The sequence below is a fragment of the Paramormyrops kingsleyae genome, chromosome 17 (assembly GCF_048594095.1).
Source record: "Paramormyrops kingsleyae isolate MSU_618 chromosome 17, PKINGS_0.4, whole genome shotgun sequence".
NCBI lineage: Eukaryota > Metazoa > Chordata > Actinopteri > Osteoglossiformes > Mormyridae > Paramormyrops > Paramormyrops kingsleyae.
The window spans coordinates 13724281-13742928 of record NC_132813.1 but is presented as its reverse complement, the minus strand read 5'-3'; the positions used below and the strand labels follow the sequence as shown (position 1 = coordinate 13742928).

At 48.4% G+C, this 18648-nt stretch overlaps 2 protein-coding genes across 7 annotated transcripts; both read left to right on the top strand.

The window, feature by feature from the left end:
- Positions 1-1543: 1543 nt before the first annotated feature.
- On the top strand, positions 1544-4631 carry psmd8 (proteasome 26S subunit, non-ATPase 8). The gene is made up of 7 exons (XM_023807109.2): positions 1544-1696; positions 2119-2191; positions 2303-2405; positions 2531-2696; positions 3122-3222; positions 3304-3415; positions 3623-4631. The coding sequence occupies exons 1-7, from the start codon at positions 1586-1588 to the stop codon at positions 3758-3760; spliced, it is 804 nt and encodes a 267-aa protein (XP_023662877.1). The 5' UTR covers positions 1544-1585; the 3' UTR covers positions 3761-4631.
- A 4714-nt stretch (positions 4632-9345) lies between these two features.
- On the top strand, positions 9346-18624 carry spred3 (sprouty related EVH1 domain containing 3). 6 transcript variants are annotated; one of them, XM_023807125.2, is made up of 6 exons: positions 9346-9433; positions 12298-12463; positions 12563-12731; positions 13117-13178; positions 13291-13452; positions 15808-18624. In XM_023807125.2, the coding sequence occupies exons 2-6, from the start codon at positions 12320-12322 to the stop codon at positions 16828-16830; spliced, it is 1560 nt and encodes a 519-aa protein (XP_023662893.1). In that variant the 5' UTR covers positions 9346-9433; positions 12298-12319; the 3' UTR covers positions 16831-18624. The 6 variants fall into 6 exon arrangements, with proteins under 6 accessions (XP_023662893.1, XP_023662894.1, XP_023662892.1 ...); XM_023807126.2 differs by lacking the exon at positions 9346-9433 and adding an exon at positions 9457-9937; XM_023807124.2 differs by lacking the exon at positions 9346-9433 and adding an exon at positions 10263-10505 and having other exon boundaries at positions 12315-12463.
- Positions 18625-18648: the final 24 nt, after the last annotated feature.

Sequence of the window (18648 nt, the reverse complement as noted above, 5' to 3'; positions counted from 1 at the left end):
CCCACATATGCTATACAGTTGGTGTCTCCGTGACTGGCCACAGAAACAATGACTCACTCTTCTCCCTGCCAAATCCCACACCACCATTTTCCATCTTCCTTGGCTTGAAGAGACACAAGCACATACACAGACTCTCTCGCTCTCTAGTCTTTCCTCCCTGCACAGAGTCTAAGAAATATGAAAACACTGCAGACCGTTATGTCATTATACTTGCATATAGACTTGAAGTGTTTTTTTAACCATTCAAAATTATTTGCCTGCATGTGTGTGTGTGTTTGGGGGGGGGGAGTTGTGGCGAGCTGGGATGGGCGTGGTGGTTTGCCAGCTTCCCCCATGCACTCCTTGAAAAGAAACGCAAGTACAGAGTCAAAGCGTCGCACTCTCCTGTCCGCTGTGACTCACGCAGCAGGAATGCGGAGGGCTGGGCAGGAGTTATTAATATCTTCTTTTCCAGAGTCCGCGAAATTTCCTTCAGCACGGTCGGGGGGGCTTGTTAGCTATATCTTTTCTGAATCTTTACAACATGCCCCTATTAGGAGTTTTCAATAGGATCATTACATGTCTGCGTGCGAATTTCTGCGCAAGCGCTGAGTTCTGAGCAGCGTCAGGCGGCGGTCTGCGGATCTGGACCCTCTCGCACCTTCTCCACTCGCTTTTTCAGACTTATCAGACGTTTCGTCTGATTTTATGTGCCAAAGGCTACTTATGCCCATTCGTTAAGAAACACTGCATTGCAAAGAATTTCTCAATGTTGGAAATTGGACTGATTCCCCCAGAAGCTGCTTTCTGCTTTTAGAACGAAGACACATTTTAATTATATTTGAAGTACATGTTCAGTGATCTAATGCTGTACTTTTTCGTTGATTCTCTAGACCTGGAACGATGACAATACTCGCTGGAATGTAAACTAAACGCTTTGGCTAAAAGTCTTGCTTGACAAATGCTTTCCAAAGAAAAACTATAGGGAAATAAAGCAAAATGCTTATGACATATATATAGGCGCTTAAAAAGCGCTGTGCGCGCTGGACCAGCCCTCCGTCCCCCTGCAGGGAACACCTGGATGTCCCCTGATGTCATCAGCCTCCCAAGATGCCGGAGCGCCCTCTTATGGCGCATTGCCGCACTTGGGGAATGGCGTCATTACAGAGATTGTGCGCCCGTTATTACCCTATTATCCGTTATTTTTGCTTATGGCCATACTGAACTCATATAGGGTCGTCCCTGGTGCTGATGGTAGTTTTTAACAGCATTTAATTTGTTCCCATTTTTGGAAAATTAAACAAGCTGTTGCTTCATGTCTCCTTCGTGTCACTATACTTGTTATATGTAATCAATTCACTTTTGCTTTCTGACTGTAATTAACCTATATTTAATCTATAAATAATGCCAGCCGAGTGGTCGTAAAGTGGCGTGTTTAAAGTTAAGGGCTAAGCATTGTGACAAACATCGTAAAATTGTAGTGATTTAAACAAACGACGAAATGGACGAAAACGCATCAGGCAGAAGCGATGTGACGCTGCCGACGTGCCGTAAAGTGGCGTGCCGTTAACCAGCCTGCCGGTGTCGCGTATTTTGCAGAATCACCATGGCTGCCGCGCTGAGAGAAACGGTGGGGCTGTATGAGACGCTTAAGGCTGAGTGGAACAAGAAAAACCCCAATCTGAACAAATGCGGCGATATTCTAAGCAAGCTCAAGGTAGCGTGGTGCATATGGTTTTCTTCGCCGACTTAGAAGCGTAGAGTAGCGTTCGCTAAACGGCCGAATTGGAGGTTGGCTTGCTAGGAGGCTAATGTTAGCCGAAGCGATATCTGGCCATAATAGCGCTCAGTCCGTTCATGATTTTGACATTTAAATATTAAAATGTCAGATATATATGGTGGGTGTCCACATGTTTTTATCATGATTTAAGCATTTCACGAGTCCATTGCCAGCAAAGCCCAGATTTTGGATATTTTAGACGTGTTGTGCTGTAGCCTGTGTTTATAGCATCAGCCATACATAATAATGTTAATCGATCGTGCATTTGTGTGTCAGTCCTAATGTTGTAGTGTTGGTGATGAACGGGCGAAGTGGTATTAAGAAAACGCCGGTCTTTCGCGTGTAATTCTTCTGCCTAGATTTCTTTGTTGGAGCTGAACTTTTTGCCAACTTCGGGGAGCAAATTAACGAAGCAGCAGCTCATCCTGGCCCGTGAGTCGCCTGCCGTCGGGGTATACTCGGGTGTTCATAAAGCCGGCGCTTTGCCTGCCTGACATCAATTTTATAGGGTGATTGAGGGGCATGTCTGGATGTGTCTTGTAGGTGATGTGTTGGAAATCGGGGCCCTGTGGAGCATTCTAAAGAAAGACATCCCTTCCTTTGAAAGATACATGGCACAGCTGAAGTGCTATTACTTTGACTACAAGTAAGCCCATCCTATTCCATCCATCCCATTGACTCCTGTCCTTCCGCTTGCTTCTGAGCCCATCCTGTTCCTCCATATGACTGTAAACCTGTCCTGGCCCTTCATTACTGTCTCGCCCCTTGCAGAGATGAGTTGCCAGAGTCGGCCTACATGCACCAACTCTTGGGCCTCAACCTCCTCTTCCTGCTGTCCCAGAACCGGGTGTCAGAGTTTCACACAGAGCTGGAGAGGCTCAGTGCCCGAGACATCCAGACCAATGTGTACATCAGGCACCCAGTTTCCCTGGAGCAGGTGACTGCTGGACCAATGCTGGGACAGCTCCCTCGTTTGGTCGGGGTTGGGATTACACTTGGATGTCAGCTTCTGTGTTCACTACGTCAACAAGTTGAACCCACTACCTCTCAACATGAACTGATTGCCAAGTGTCTCTTGGCTCTGTGGGCCTGCCAACTCTTAGTCGGCCTTTCAGTGGCACACAATAACTTTATTATTTTTTTTATAGGATTACAATACCTTTCTGTAAAACTACACCAAAACAGCAATAGCTAGTTTAAGGGTGGGCTTTCCTGGTTCAGTACAGGGTTATTCCTCAGATGTAAATTTAGAATAATTAAGGCAGCATGGAATTATGTGGTACTGGTGGAAATAATCCTTGTTTGGATGAAAACTGAGGGCTCTGGTACAGAGGGTATATTTAGGTTGCATTTGTGTTTCAGTACTTGATGGAGGGGAGCTACAACAAAGTGTTTCTGGCCAAAGGGAACATCCCTGCAGAGAGCTACACCTTCTTCATCGACATTCTGCTGGACACCATCCGGTGAGTCTCCGGCTTTGCCGGGCCGCATGATCTCGGCGCATGCGAGTGCGCCTTGATGTGACCGCGTTTGCGCCTTTGCAGAGATGAGATCGCGGGCTGCATCGAGAAGGCCTACGAGCAAATCCAGTTCAATGAAGCAGCGCGAGTCCTGTTCTTCTCTTCCTCCAAGAAGATGACGGACTACGCCAAGAAGGTGAGCGTCAGGGTATGCCGCCTCAACTTTGATGAGGTTCAGTCTAGGGTACTGATAGCCTATTTTCCATGTGCAGGGATACTGTTTTTGTGTTTTTCTTGTGCCTATCTGTATGCCTTACTAAGTGTTGGGCACTGACTCCATATATCAGTGCCCCCTGTTGGTATCTAGCTGCACCACCTCACCCCCCCCCCATTCCATTGACAGAGGGGCTGGACCCAGAATGCCAGTGGGTACTATTTGTTCAGCTCCCAGCAGCAGAGGACAGAAGAGGTGACCATTCCCTCCACAGAGCTGGCCCAGCAAGTCATCGAGTACGCCCGGCAGCTGGAGATGATTGTGTAGCAGGGGGGGGGGGGGTGTCTCACACATATACACACACACACACACATACACACACACACAACCAGCAGCATGTTGTCCATCTGGTCCTGTTCTGTTACACGGGTACAGTGGTACAGTATTGCTGCATGGGCCACATCAAAACCTTCAAACGTTTCTGCCCTGGTGCCTGAGTATGAGACAATGTGGCTGAAACGTCAGTATGTGAGTGATGTGTCTAATCTTCCACATCACAGCCAAGTTCCCCATTTCTGGAACCATGGATGCACCATCCACATTTGCTGAATGGCAGCTGTAGGCCTGTGTTACATTGCCCTAATATCAGGTGTCTCACCTCTGTCCCTCCATGCCTGACTGCCAGGGTGGTGGTCCGGCCCCCTGCCCACCACAGTGCTGTCGGCTGGCTGGCCCCCTTGCGTGCCCTCACCTACTCTTGCCTGCTGTGGCGGCCTGTGGTTGTGCTCCATGCTCTATCTCTAAAGCACTATCTAGAGCAGTGTTTCCTAACCCGGTCCTTAAGGACCCCCAGACAGTCCATGTTTTTGCTCCCTCCCAGCTCCTGGGAGGGAGCAAAAACATGGACTGTCTGGCAGGTAACTGGGAGGGAGCAAAAACGTGGACTATCTTGGGGTCCTCGGGGACCAGGCTGGGAAACACTGATCTAGAGTGACTCCAAATCAGTGCTTCTTACCTTGTATCCTAGCAACTGGCAAAGGGAAGTGTTGTCAGAGTTTGAGGGTTTTTACATACGGTCGTTTGCATCTTACTTCTGCTCCAGATGTTCTTTCACACACACCTTTATTTCTGTGATGGTTACCGGACTGTAATATAATTGCACAACAGGAAAATAAACTTTTTTTTTTCCACTTTTGAACTCTGTATTTTGTCATGTATATGCACTTAAGGTACATTTCTAGAGGCAGAAGTGACAGCCCTCAGTTTGTAGTGAGCTTTCTATTTGATTACTGGGATTTCACAGCTGCTGGTGAGACTTCACTCCTTTTGCTTCTCCTCGAGACTCGGCAAAAGGTGGCAGCCGTCACTGGACACGCACGAGTCATGCCAGTAGTTCTGCCTCAGGTGGTGGGGACCAGTTGGGAGAGTGCACGTGTTTGTCAGTGGCTGTAAAGATGACAAAAGTTCAGCAGATGAAAAGGCAAATTAAAGAGGAAGATTGTACATACAGAATGAAAATGGCAGATGACTTTTATTTACCTTTTGGAAATTAAAATGAGACAATAGGTGGTTGAATGGATGAATGCCCAGGTGTGTCTCCTGGCTGCTCCTTGAAGCTGACGAATGGGTACCTGCTTGGATGGGGCATGACTGTTGTAAGTTCTCCGGAATGGTTCGGCAGAGGATGGATCTCTCACCGATCGATGATGGTGGGCAGTGGTGCTTTAGCATGGTGCCGGTATGGGATCCACGCAACCTGGAGTGGACCATGGTGGATGCCTGAGTTCAGTAATCAAAGGTGGAAAGTTCAGGTCCAGAAAGTACAAATCCAGAACAAGGTTTTATTTCAAGTAGCCAGTTGAGCACTCTATGACTCTATATTCAACTCGTTAGTTGAAAGAAAGTCTTGGTCTGGATCTGTACTTTCTGGTGCTGAACTTACCACCTCTGTCAATAATGTCCTCTTTGTCCACTTTTCCTTGTGTTTGCTGGATTGGTTTCTTTAGAAGAGGTCTGTCTGAATGCTCTTCCTTCTGTGGGGTGTGGCTGTAGGTGTTAAGGGTCGTGGCGGGATTGGGGCTGAACTCGAGGTGCAGGAGCTATTTGTGTGTGGTTGGTGAAGGTTGATGAAGTGGTCGTGGGGCTCAAGCAGTAAACCTCAGGATAAATTCCACCAGTTCTGGGCTGGAGACAGCATGGTTATCTGCATCCCTGGGGCCTTTCTCCAGCCATATTTTTTTTCCTGACTGTTCAATGTGGGTGTCATGGTTGGGTCTGCTCTGAGGTCCCACAGCAATGACCTTATAACTCCCATGCTCCTTTAACCTAGCCTGGCTCTCTGAGTGCACGGGATCCCCTCAGGATTAGCAGTCACCAGGAATCACTGGCTTGCTGTGTCGGGTCTTGTGGTTCAGGCTCGCCCGGCTTGCCTTGATCTGATCCTGGCTTGCTGTGTCGGTTCTTGAGGTTCAGGCTCGCCCGGCTTGCCTTGATCTGATCCTGGCTTGCCTGCAGAGGGTGCTGGCTGCCCTCCAGCAGCTTGGTGGTACTATCGGCCAAGGATACCTCGGTCACAATGGACTGTGTTCCTGTCTGCGCCTATCTCATTGATCTCGTTGGAACTTGTGGCTGTGTGAGCTTCCTGTTGTCTCGGGTGAGGACAGAGGCTGCAGCAGCATTGGCAATTAATCGTGGCACATGCTTGACTGAAGAACTGCCAGAGGATGGCTTTGGCACAACTGTAGAGGAGTCAGCTGCTGGGCCCATTGGTAGTTTATGTCTGGTCTGCTTGGCTTTGGCAGCATGGTAAGCAGTGGTGGTCTTTGGGGGCTTGGCCTTGGTTGGTTTCCTGAGGGACAATGCCCCTCCCTGCCAATTCATGTCTCGTGAGGACATGCTCAGCTCTTGAGTTTTGAATAACCTATGAAAATGGAAGAGCAGACGGCCTTCGGGCTGAGAAAAACCGACAGCATTCATATAAACACTAAAGGTATCTGCCATGTATATCTATTTTTATGTAATTCTCAGATGATTACAGTTCAAATTCATGCCTTCTGAGACAGTTCAGCATTACTGCTGCTGTCATTCCCCTTGGCCCGGTGTCCATCACTCCTTGTGGGAATAGCATTAAGTTTCTTTGGTGGTGACGCTTCCTGTATGCTCTGGAAAATAGCCTGTGGCTGTGTGGGGCTAGTGAGAGAACTCAATATAGTGCAGTGTTTCCAAAAACCAGTCCTCAGGGTACACTGGACGGATCCACATTTTTGTGTTATCCCAGTTCCCAGCACACCTGTAAGATATTTAGAGCTCCTGATGGCTTGGGTCAGGTGTTATGTGAACTGGGATAAAACAAAAAAAGTGGATATTTGCAGTGTGCCCAAAGGACTGGTTTGGGAAACCTGGTTGTCTAGTGAAATGGATGTGGTTGGTATTTAGGGTGTGGCCTATGAGGTGGGTGTGGCCAATGCTTGGGGAGCCTGTTAGTGTGGCCAATGCTTGGGGAGCCTGTTAGTGTGATGGGTGTGGCTAGGCTTGGGATTGGATTGCTTTGGTGGGTGTGGCTACTGCTAAGGAGGAGCTAGTGAGATGAGTTTGATCAATGCTACGACTGGGACAATTGAGATGGGCTTGGGAATGGGGTTAAGGTTAGTGAGAAGGACTGGCTTGTGCTTGGGGTGGGGCTAATGAGAGGGTCTGGAGTACTTGTAGGGATGGGAATAGTTATACCGATGAAGTTAGTGACAGGGGTGTGGTCAGCGGCTGAGGTGGTCCTAAGGAGAGGTGCGTGAATTATGGGTAATGCTGGTTCTAGGGAGAGGAACTGCAGTGTCACCTTGTAACTTGTTGATGGCTGCTGCTCCTCTAATAGGATCCCACTTTTCTCTTGTGAGGAGCTTTGGCTTTGCAGGTAGCTGTCCTTGTGTAGAGCAACATTTTTCAACCAGTGTGTGTGTCTGTCCTATCTATCTGTCTGTCACATTTATAATAAAGTTATGTATTAATAATTAAATTATAAATTTACTTTAGGTGGCATAGCCAAAGAAAAAGCCTTATGTTTTTATTCATTTAATTGTCCAATAGACTTTAAGCACACTTGTCACATAATCAAATGCTTCTGAGAATAAAACTGCCCCACAACTGACACCTGTTTGTGTACATATGTTCGACGCTTTGAAAACTGCCCTGTAGTAAAAAGACAAAATCATTGAAAAAATATTAAAAAGGAAATTTTAAGAAAAACATGCTTAATCCTGAACCTGAAGTTTCACATTGAAGGTAAGAGCAAGTTAGTAGTTTCTGTTAATCCATGATGTACACTGGACGTCATGGCAGAAAAGAGGTTGGGAATCACCGGTCTAGAGAGGGCCAGTTTTCTGTTTCTTTTATGAGAAAGAAGGTCAGAGTTTCCCAAAAGAAGTGATATTGGTTTGCTGCAGAAAGGCTGCAGGAAGCTTGACAGCTGTTACTGCTGGAAACCTGCGGTTCCTTCGCTATCAGAGGAGCAAAAGGAGCTCCAGAGTCTAAGAGGCATTTTGCATCTGCATCATTGGAGGGAAGCCTGACTCATTCAGAAGAAAGTCTGACATGCTATGGAAGAGGTAGGGGACTTTTGGCCTGAAGGGGGTGCTGTTGAGGGTGTCCTTCATGCGTAGCTCCTGATTAGAGTACATATTGCCCATCCTCCTTTACTGCAATTTGCTGAGAAAGCAAACATCATTAGTATTCAAACATACCTCCATATTCTTATAAACATCCGGTTAGGCTTCTAGTTATTACTGGTAAATAAACTATTAATTTATGATGACATTCTTAATAATTGTGCAGTTCAGTCTCTGGTTATATAATGCGCGTGCTGCTAGCTTTCCCGGAAGCATGTGATAGTGTTTTGTGGCAATCGGTATCCAATTGTAGTTTTTTTAAGTGTACCTTTGAATCCCTTAATGAGATTTTTCCAGCTTTTCTGACAATGCGATATGAGACGTGTACAGCGGACAGAACCAGCCTATCAACAGTTTCTTGACTCCGCTCTCCATCTCCGTGTGGAGCATCTCCCGGTCCTGTTCGCTGATTAGATTTGGGAATCCGTGGCGCTTTTAGCGCGTTGACTTCCTGGCTATTGATCGCGTCTAGACTTGCAGGAATATCATCTGAACTTTGGGTACAACAAATGTGTCTTTGCTAAGGCAATACTTCTGAAAAGAATACCTCTAATGCATCGGTAATAACCCCATAAGGAGTCTGCATCTCCTGATCCTTTCCATACAGAGTCGCACGCACTCCTACCATCACAAGTTCGGAAATAAAGGAAAATTCCGGAGCGCTTACGGACTGATGTCTTTCCGTGGCCAAGTACAGTCAGGGATGCCAGCTTTGGTCAGCTGACTGGCGAGAGATTTTCAGTTCGAGAAAAGTCTGCACACACGTGCACACGTATTTACATGTATTCCTATGTAACAGTTGTTATCTTGTAAATAGTCTGTCGGGTTTGCAAACTGCCCCAGCGCTTTTGATGTAGCTAATTTTAGGTTTATATTGGAATGATATATTTTTGCCGTAGGATTTCTTGCGTGAGCGTGAGGATCAGAGCGCGTGTCACGCCAGATGCGCGAGAGCTGGCAGCCCTGGTAGAATTCATTGGTAATTCGTTGTTTTTTTTACAAGTGTATTGTCTTCGCCAGTTTACCTTGATGGGTTAATAGCGGTTGTATTGTATAAAAGTATTTTTCGGTAAATCCGAAAATTATGACACAGTTCCTGTTAGTCGAACGTCTTTGAGGGTTGGAGGGGCCTGTTTCCCTGAATGCTGTTAGGGGCCCAAATGAGGCCGTAGCCTATTACTGCTTATATTTTTCTAGTGGGCGGCTTATTGTTGTTATCATTATTGTTATTCAAATCGAAATATCTTGGCTGCTGTTTTAATTAACTGAAACGTTATTTCCTAAGTTCGATTGACAAGCAAATATATTTGAATTATCGATACTATCGTCTGATAGCTGACGGGTAACTATTGCAAATACATTATACTTTAGTAATTACATTAATAATTATACCGTACTCGAATTGTGCTCAGCCTGGGTGACATTAACTTGGTAGATGTGAGACAGTTGTTAGGTAACTTGGACTTGAAGTGTCCGAGTGCTCTGTCTTGCATATAAATGTGAATTTCAGATAAATGGGGGCATAAAATACCAAAAGCAATAACGGCGAGATTAATAAAACAGAATAAAAACGCCCAAATGAAATTTATTGCGCGAACGCGTATCGGCCCCGGGCGCAGGCGGAACTGTCCGTGGTGCTGAAGGCTCCCGGTCGCCTCTGAAAGACGGGGGTCTGCAGGCGCGCTGTCTGCCCCTCATTTACTCACGGACATTGCCTTTGTCACGGCAAACTGTAGCAATGATTCCTGCTAAACTCTTGGTACGGTACAACATGCATCCGGGACGATCTGACCTGTCTTCATTCCCGCAAAGTCCTACACAAGTCAGCAGGGAGACGTGCATGCAGGTCGGGGCGCCCTTAAGTACGGCGTTGGCACACAGTGAATCGCTTGTGTTTGTAAAAAAATGGTCGTATCAGTGGGTCATTTCTGTGTTAGTGATGTGTGTGGTTGGATCCGCATGCATGCGGTGTGTTTTTTTAGGACAACCAAATGATGGACCAACCTAACCCTTGCTCTTAATCTAATGGCATCTATGTGTGCGGGAACAGGCGCGCGATCCAGTTTAAGGGCGGTCAGATGGGAACGCGGCAGGTACAGGGTGTGAAGAGAAGGAGCAGGGAGGGAGTGATTGAGAGGGAGGAAGAGAGGGAGGGAGGGGGAGGGAGGGAGGATGCTGCCGCTGCTGCTGGCGGAAAATGGCCGCTACAACCTCAAGTCCGTCCTGGTGCACCGGGAGGACATAAGGGTGGAGAGAGAAGAGGGAAGAATATGAGGGTCTAGTAGAGAGAAGGACCGAGGGAAAGAAGAGCGAGCGCGTGAGGCTGTGCCGGGGAGAAGGGGGATAAAAGACACGAGACCCGCGGGGGGGCAGCAGGCTGGAGGCGGCGGGCGACACCAAGCCATGGAGGGCGAGTAAGTTCTTGCTTTTCCCATATTTTAAGGAAACATGGCGTATAAAATCACACCGCAAGATGAAAACTGCTGCCTTTTTCCCATTGCTGCCACACGTTATACTGATAAACACGCCGGCGTAGGGCGCATGTAGGAACAAACGTTATTGCGCGGTGTTGTACCGATATTTCAAACCCCGTACTCCATATAGTCACAACTGTATGCGATTAAATATTTAAAGATTATTCTTCTGAATAGGAGCTACAGTTTAAGCAAGGCTGCACATTAAACCCGTCATTGGCGTGTCAGCCAAGCAGAGAACTGCTTTGGGTTATTCTCCATTAAATACGCAGGAGGAGACAAGAGATACAGTCACCGAGTGCCGTGCAGTGGTAATTTAGTCCATTATTAAAACAGTTAACATGTGAAGAATAATGGAGAAATATGTGAAATATGGAGACTTTTCGGAAAGCAGCGCAATAAGCACGACACGCAGGGACGCGGGGCTGAGAGCTGGCCACGCCGATGTTTTCTCTCAGGGCGTCTTGGCTTTCATTATGATTTTTAAAGGCAAACTTTATGAATGAAATGTGATATTTCTCTCCCTCTCAACCCCCTCCTCTCTTTCCCCTCTCTCATGTCGCCCCCTCCCCCAACCCCCTTTCCTCCAACCATCCTCGCCCCCAGTCTCTCTGGTTCTATCTACATCTCTTTTTTTTCCGACAGGAATACATTTTATATTGACCCATTCTGATTTTTATTGTGTTTCATTCATAAAATGTCCACTGCTGGGGTTTGTGTGCGGAGCGAGCGATGGGGCACAGAGATTGAGCCTTTCGTGAATAATTATCACAATTCCGCTAATTGTGCTTAATCTAACTTATGTTATGATGCGCTTTCTCGCCGTTCGATGGTCTCCGGATCTGATGCGGCAGATCGGGCCTGGTATGGGCGCGTTCATTGATACACTCATCCTCTCCTTCCTCTGTTTCGCCTCTTCGCTCTCCTCCATCTCGCACTATACTGCACATATTTCGGCTTTACGTGACACATCGCGATGCCTGTTTATTTTCCCGGAGTGGCAAATCTGTTTTGTTTTCTTTCTCCTTCCTCCACCTGTCATTCTTTTGTGCTTTCTAATCGCACGATGTAGCCACTGATCAAACGTTATTATTTGTGTTATAATCGTGAAGCTGAAAGAGATGTGGTCACATGACCGTCCATTAAAAAAAAACCGCGCCGCTTGCAGCCATTGATATCAACCTGCCTCACTGGCAACACGCATCGCAAACACTATAATCATTATAATCGATCATTATAACCAGACAAGATGAACTGGATTGTGCAACAATGTTCAGGGAGTTCAGTGTCGTCGGTAAAATTGGTGCGATGTATTTTTTGTACATTAGGGGATAATTAATTTCATTACGTTAATAGAAGGTTATGAGATCTTATAATTTTAAGGTGACAGAAGTATGTGAAAACGAATCTGTAGGAAGTTCCCAGCAGTTTTTTGATGGATCTGGTTTCCGTTACTGGGCTGCCTCTAAATTTGTAACTAAACTGCAAATATAGTTTGTGTTAGCCGCTTCTTCTTGTCTTTCTGAGTTCTGAGTTTGTGTAAGTCACAATCTGGTTAAATAACTTTTATTTTAGTGTGGGGGGATTACTGGGGGAAACAGGGTTTGTTGTGTTTAAAAATATACAGCTGCAGTTTTATCTGAATGGTTTTCTTCAGCCCGTCTACTCCTACTGTGTGATTTCTTCTTCTGATGAATTTGCCTCCACACTTACACTCTCACTCCCCTAACAGTGTGCGTGTTCGTGCAGTGGTGATGACGCGTGACGACTCAAGCGGCGGGTGGGTTCCCCTGGGGGGCGGCGGCCTCAGCCATGTGATCATCTGCAAGGGGCGGAGCCCGGGCAACAGGGGGCGGAGAGACTACGTCATCCGCGGGGAGCGGCTGCGTGATCGAGCAGTGAGTGTGTGCGTGTGTGTTACGCCCTGTTGGTTCGTCTGATCGGCGCCCCCTAGGCTTCTCTGTGGCCTGTGTGCTGACCCTCCCTTGTGCCCACAGCCGGTGCTGGAGTGTGCGGTACAGAAGGGCCTGGTCTATAACAAGGTGAACCCAATCTTTCACCACTGGCGTGTAGAGGACCGCAAGTTTGGTCTGACCTTCCAGAGCCCGGCCGATGCCATCACTTTTGAGCGGGGACTCCAGAGTGCCATCGAAAGGCTGGACAGAGGTATTACACTGAAGGCAAGACATCAGGGAGAGTTGCGTTGGGCCCAAGCATCCGGCCACTTCCCAGTCCCGACAGAACGGGTTCTAAACACTGACTGTAATTATAAATACTCACAATGAAGCTGAAGTGGTGAGTGCTGTGTTTATTAATGTTCAGATGACGAGATTACAGCAGCTCTAAACAGTTGACAGCTTAATAAATAAATATCCCAAAGACCCCCTTTTGGGTTCATAATAATACTGGGGGGGGGGGGGGGGGGTTATGCAGAAGAATTAGAGTCCTTTGGAATTTCTTGTTCTTTTTAATTTTGGAGGTGTTTATTTTTAAACACCAGTGCTGCTCTGTGATCAGAAACGTCATTTTCTTATTTTGTCCTGTCTTTCAGAGTCTGAGTCTCCCTCGTCCTCCACACCAGAAGAGGGCGACACTGAGGATGATGGCCAAGCCGTAAGTGTCACTGTCTCTTAGCAGAGCTGAAAATGGTCCACCCAGGGTGTATTAGTCAGCCCCCTCCCCCATCACCGGTACATCCAGCGTGTGTTGAATCTGTTTGTGTCAGTCTCACACAGACAGTGAGTCGTCCTCCAACAGCAGGAAAGAAATGCTACCCAAGTCCATCACCATAGTGACCAGTGAGTCGTCGGCTGGCTTTGTGCGGTCCGCTGCTGAGGAGTTGGGCTATGAGTCCGGGCCCACAGCACCCTCCCAAAGCCCCAGTCAGGTAAGGGCCTTATCCTTATCTCTTTGTCTCTGCGTGATGAGCTGGAAGACCTGCTTTGTGACATCATCAGTCTGCGTCTGGCTGCTGCGAGGTCGGCTTAACGTCTCTGGGTGATGAGCTGAAAGACCAGCTATTTGACATCATCAGTCTGCGTCTGGCTGCTATGAGGTCGGCTTAAAGGCTCCCTTGCTGAAAGAGTGGCTTTGGTGACTTTAAGAGAGTGAAATCTAGTCCCTGTCCTGCTATTATAGTTAGGGTGTAAGCAGCATGTATGCACAAATAGCTGGTGTAGCAATGAAGTGAGAAATGACCGTAATCAAAGAGCAAAGTCCTTGGGGAGGCAAAACTCAGGTGATGAGGGTGTGCCCCCCCCCCCCCCCCCATGTGTGGGGGCTCTTTGGAGACACAGCCATGTAAGAAAAACTGAATGTATTTTACCAAAAGTTTTGGTGCTTTTTGTCAATTAATTTTATTAAAGCTGCTATTTTTTTTCGATCATTGTTTTCACATCGTCTGCACATTCGTGAAGATTTCAGCAGCCGTGGGGCCTGAGAGCATAGATTGAAATGTATCGTTGTCATTGTGTTACACACAACGCAATTACACTGACGACTTCGAAAAGCCAATGCAATTACAAACATGAAGCAAACAATATATGAGGTAAACAATATACAGAAGAATTTAACTATACATAAAAGTAAACATTATACCAAGGTAGTCAAACTATTAAAGAAATAAATTATAGAGACAGACTATGTAAACAATGACATTAAGTGCAGGACTGACGGGTGACACTTCATCATAGGCTATTACACAGATTTGCTTATTGCCCAATGTTAGTCTTTTCTATGCATTTGCAGTGGCCCAGATTTGTACTTATTTTTACTGCTCAATGAAAACCGTGTGCGTCCGCTTTTTGACGATTGTGACTTTTTACTGTTGATGGAATACACCCACTCTCCTCTGTCTACTGATAGCGTTTGACATCTAATTGACCAATGAAAAGATGTTTTATGAAGTCATCTATTTAACTAGCATTTATGTTTGTACTGGTTAACATTTGTAGTCATGATGGTTGTTTGTATTACTTTATATCGTTATACATTATTGTTGATATAATGCGAGATTAGCTTGTATCTTGTTGACACTAACATGGTGTGGCACAGTGGTGCAGAGGTTAGAATTTGAATTTAGAATTTGGTGAACAGTGGTCATTTGCACACAATAACGAAATATGTCCTCTGCATTTAACCCATATGTTACATCATGACATAGCAGGGGGCAGCTAATTCAGCGCCCCGGGGAGCAGTACTTGGGGGTGGTACCTTGCTCAGGGTACCTCGCTGGTTGGGGATTCGATCCAACAATCTTTCAATTACAAGTGCGCTTCCCTAACCATTAAGACACCACTGAGTCCCCGCCATGGCTCCATGCATGTGGAGTTTGCATGCCGTCCCCGTGGGGTTTCCTCTGGGTTCTGCAGTTTCCCTCCACAGCCCAGAAATATGCTGAAGTTACTTGGCCTTTCCAAAATGCCTGTGTGTGTGACTGTGTCCTGCCATGTGTTGGCACCCTATCCTGGGTTGTTCCCTGCTTTGTGTCCGTAGCCTATTTACAGAAAATGGATAGATGACACTAACATGATTGGCTTACTAACAACAGTCCATTTAAAACATTAAACCTATCTCTGAAGGCTGTGTAACGATTGGTTTCTATTTGTGGTGCTAAGGCTGTCTCATTACATTTGCTTTAGGTTTATTTTGAAAAGTAGTTTCTGAGAAAATGCTTTTCTCACGCTCCTGAAATAATGGATTTTTTGAGATGCCTGTTTTTCATTGGACAGCGACATTACGTGAGACGTATCCATTTTTGGGACTTAGAGTTCGGTTGTGAGATGGTTCTTGGGAAAAAGAAACTCGCTGAACCTGCCTGTGTGGGTGAGAATAGTTATGTGGCGCCTTTTGGATGGTAGGAGGACAAACAGTTGGTTGCTGGGGTGGGACTGGGTCTATAGTGATGTTGACTTAGGCGGCGCACTTTGTAAGTCCTCATTGGCTGGGAGTTGTGTTCCTGTGATGCACTGGGCTGTCTCGGTGACTCGCTGTGGAGCTCTGTGGTCAGACTTGGTGCAGCCAGCGCATGAAGCTCATCATATGATATGTCAGAAGGTTCTTTATAGCACACCTGCAGTTTCTGGGGTATGTTTGCTCTCCTGTGCAGCTTGAGGGTGGCCAGCCTGTATCTCGTTTCTGCAGTTGACAGTGATGTTCCACAAAAGTCATAGAAGTTCATTTAAGAAGCAGCGTACTTTGATTTCTGAGCAACTCCCTAAATCGTCATTTTTTTCTTAAACAGATTCACACTCGGCCTGTACAGCATCAGCCCCCCCTGGGAACGGCTGTCTTGAACCCCCCGGCACCCCCTCCCCCGCCCCCGGCCCCTCCAACCCCACCTGTGCCTCATCCGGTCCCCACCTCGCTCTCCCCGCTGTCCCCCACCTTCTCGCTCCTGGAGGAGGGCGATCTGCAAGGCCTAGACCCCTGCAAGGACCTGTGGGGCTCGCGCGGCTACGAAGACTATCGGCGAGCCGGCGCCACCCGTCCCGGGGGCGGGGGCTTCGGGGGGGGCCTGGCTGGAGGCATCGTGCAGGACAAGTCGGAGCTGTGCGTGGTGCGTTTCGACAAGGAGTTGGCCGGGATGGGCATGCCTGGGTGCGAAGTGACCATCAACCTGGACAGTAAGGGCGGCCACCGGCACTCCTCCTCCTCCCCCACCTGCGGCTCCACGCCCACAGCGTCCAACGCCCCCCCTGGGGCTGGCTCCCCCCAAGACACGGGCAAGGGCTCACCGTCCCCCTGCTGCATCCACACCTCCTTGGCCACGCCCCGCTCACGGACTCGGAAGAGAGGGGGCGGCGGTGGGGGTGGCGAGTGCGGGCTGGGCTTGTCAGGCTCCGCCTCCCTGGGAGGGGCCGTGTCCCCTGAGGACGAGAGCCCCTGCCCGGCGGCATCATCGTCCTGCTCGTCGCGCTGTGTGTACTGCCGCTCCGTGTTCAGCGCCTCGGAGAACGGGCGCGGCCGCTGCCGGGATGCGCCGGATCCAGTGCTACGCTGCCTGCGCCAGTGGACCTGCGTGTGGTGTGCCGAGAGCCTGCTGTACCACTGCACGTCGGACTCGGAGGGCGAGTTCTGGGAGCCCTGCTCATGCGAGGACTCGCTGGGCGGCCGGCCCCACCCGCTGTGCTGTGCCCGCTGGGCGGCGCTGTTGGCGCTGTCGCTCTGCGTGCCCTGCATGTGCTGCTACCTGCCACTGCGCGCCTGCCTGCGCTGCGGGGAGCGCTGCGGCTGCTGCGGGGGCCGCCACAAGGCCGTGCGGTAATGCTGGGCTCCCCGGGGCCCCCCCCCAAGAGCCCGGCCTGCCCATTACCCAAGGGCCCCGGGAGGGCGGGGGCTGGGGGCACAAGGACGTGTAAAACTATTTAAGAGGTTTTTAATTTAAAAGAAAAAAAATAATCAAAAGGATGTTTATAAATATGATTGTTAATCATTATTATTGATATTTTTATTCTATTTTATTATTTTGACTGTTTGGCCTTTGAGGCCACAGCGGGTGGATTTTGACAGATTCATTTAGCGGTTAGCATTTATTTTTGTATTCATCCAAAAGACACTCTCCCGTCTTACCTCTAACTTACTCTGTTGTACCTCAAGTCCTGGGGGGTGGGGGGGGGTTACCGTCTGGCAGACTGGATACTCAGTGTGGCACAATGCGGGGAGAGTGCAGGGGGAGAATTTTTTGGCAACGGACCATAATGGTTTTGGCTAGAGAGCAAAGGAATGTCTGTAGATGGCGTTGGTGCAGAGGTCTGATGTGGCTAGAGGGGGGTACTGCTTCTTAGAGAAGTGGGGGGGGGGTGACACTCATGGAAGGTGCCTGACTATGGGGGGTGTGGTGTAACAAGGAGGTACCCACCTGGTCCTGTCAACTCAGCTCCTGCATATCTTAAAACGATCCTCAACACTAGCTGTCACCAGAAAGGGGGTTACTAGCTGGAAAGAATGGAGACATAACTGACCAGAATCTTTGGGACCAGGGTTTGATTGGCTAATAATGTCACTTTTAAAATGTCCCGTACCCTCCCCACCGCCATTGGGAACGCGCTCTGACCTGCAGACGGAGTGTAGGGGCAGGAAACCTGGAACAACAGCAGCGTGCGGAGTAGGGAGGGAATCCATCACAGCGGGGCGCGGAGGGCGAGGCGGGCACCACCCTAACGCCCGCGTCCATCACAGCGGGGCGCGGAGGGCGAGGCGGGCACCACCCTAACGCCCGCGTCCATCACAGCGGGGCGCGGAGGGCGAGGCGGCCACCACCCTAACGCCCGCGTCCATCACAGCGGGGCGCGGAGGGCGAGGCGGGCACCACCCTAACGCCCGCGTCCATCACAGCGGGACGCGGAGGGCGAGGCGGGCACCACCCTAACGCCCGCGTCCATCACAGCGCGTATGCAGTACATCTCCATGGGAAAATCCTATAGGCCTGTTCTTTCACACACACCCCCTTCTCGCTGTCCATTAGGAACAGACCCGCTTTTTCGAACCCGGGTCGCCTCTTGTCAGGGTTCGTTTACATAAAAAAAAGCAGACAAAATGGGATCGGTTTCACACAGCGCCTCTGACATGTACAAAATGAGGACCCACACGGTGATGGACACAGTGACAGCATCCCAGCAAAGACCCAGCCCACATCTTAATAAACGTGCCTTTTCATTTATCACAGTTTCCCAATCCGGTCCTCGGGATCTCGCAGACGGTTCACATTTTTGCTCCCTCCCTGCTCCATAGAAAAATGTGGACTGTCTTTGGGTCCCCGAGGACCGGGATAGGAAACACTGATTTATCGGATTTTATTTCCAACTATGTACCTGTGTACAGTTGACTCCGTTCTCTTTCTGCCAGTGTGTATACTTTAAGATGTTCGTATTTATTGGTTCATTTGCGAGTAATCAGTGAAATATGAGCTGTTTGTTCCGTTATGGAGTATTTATTGGGATCCTTGTTTAATCTGAAGGTGGCTCCTGTTTTCTGTGCTGTCAGTCTACTCACGTCGTGCTGCTTTGAGGTGTGACATACTGTGGGTTTCTATCACTAATTAAACCCTCACTCTATATTTTACCAGCACTTTTGCTCTCTTAAT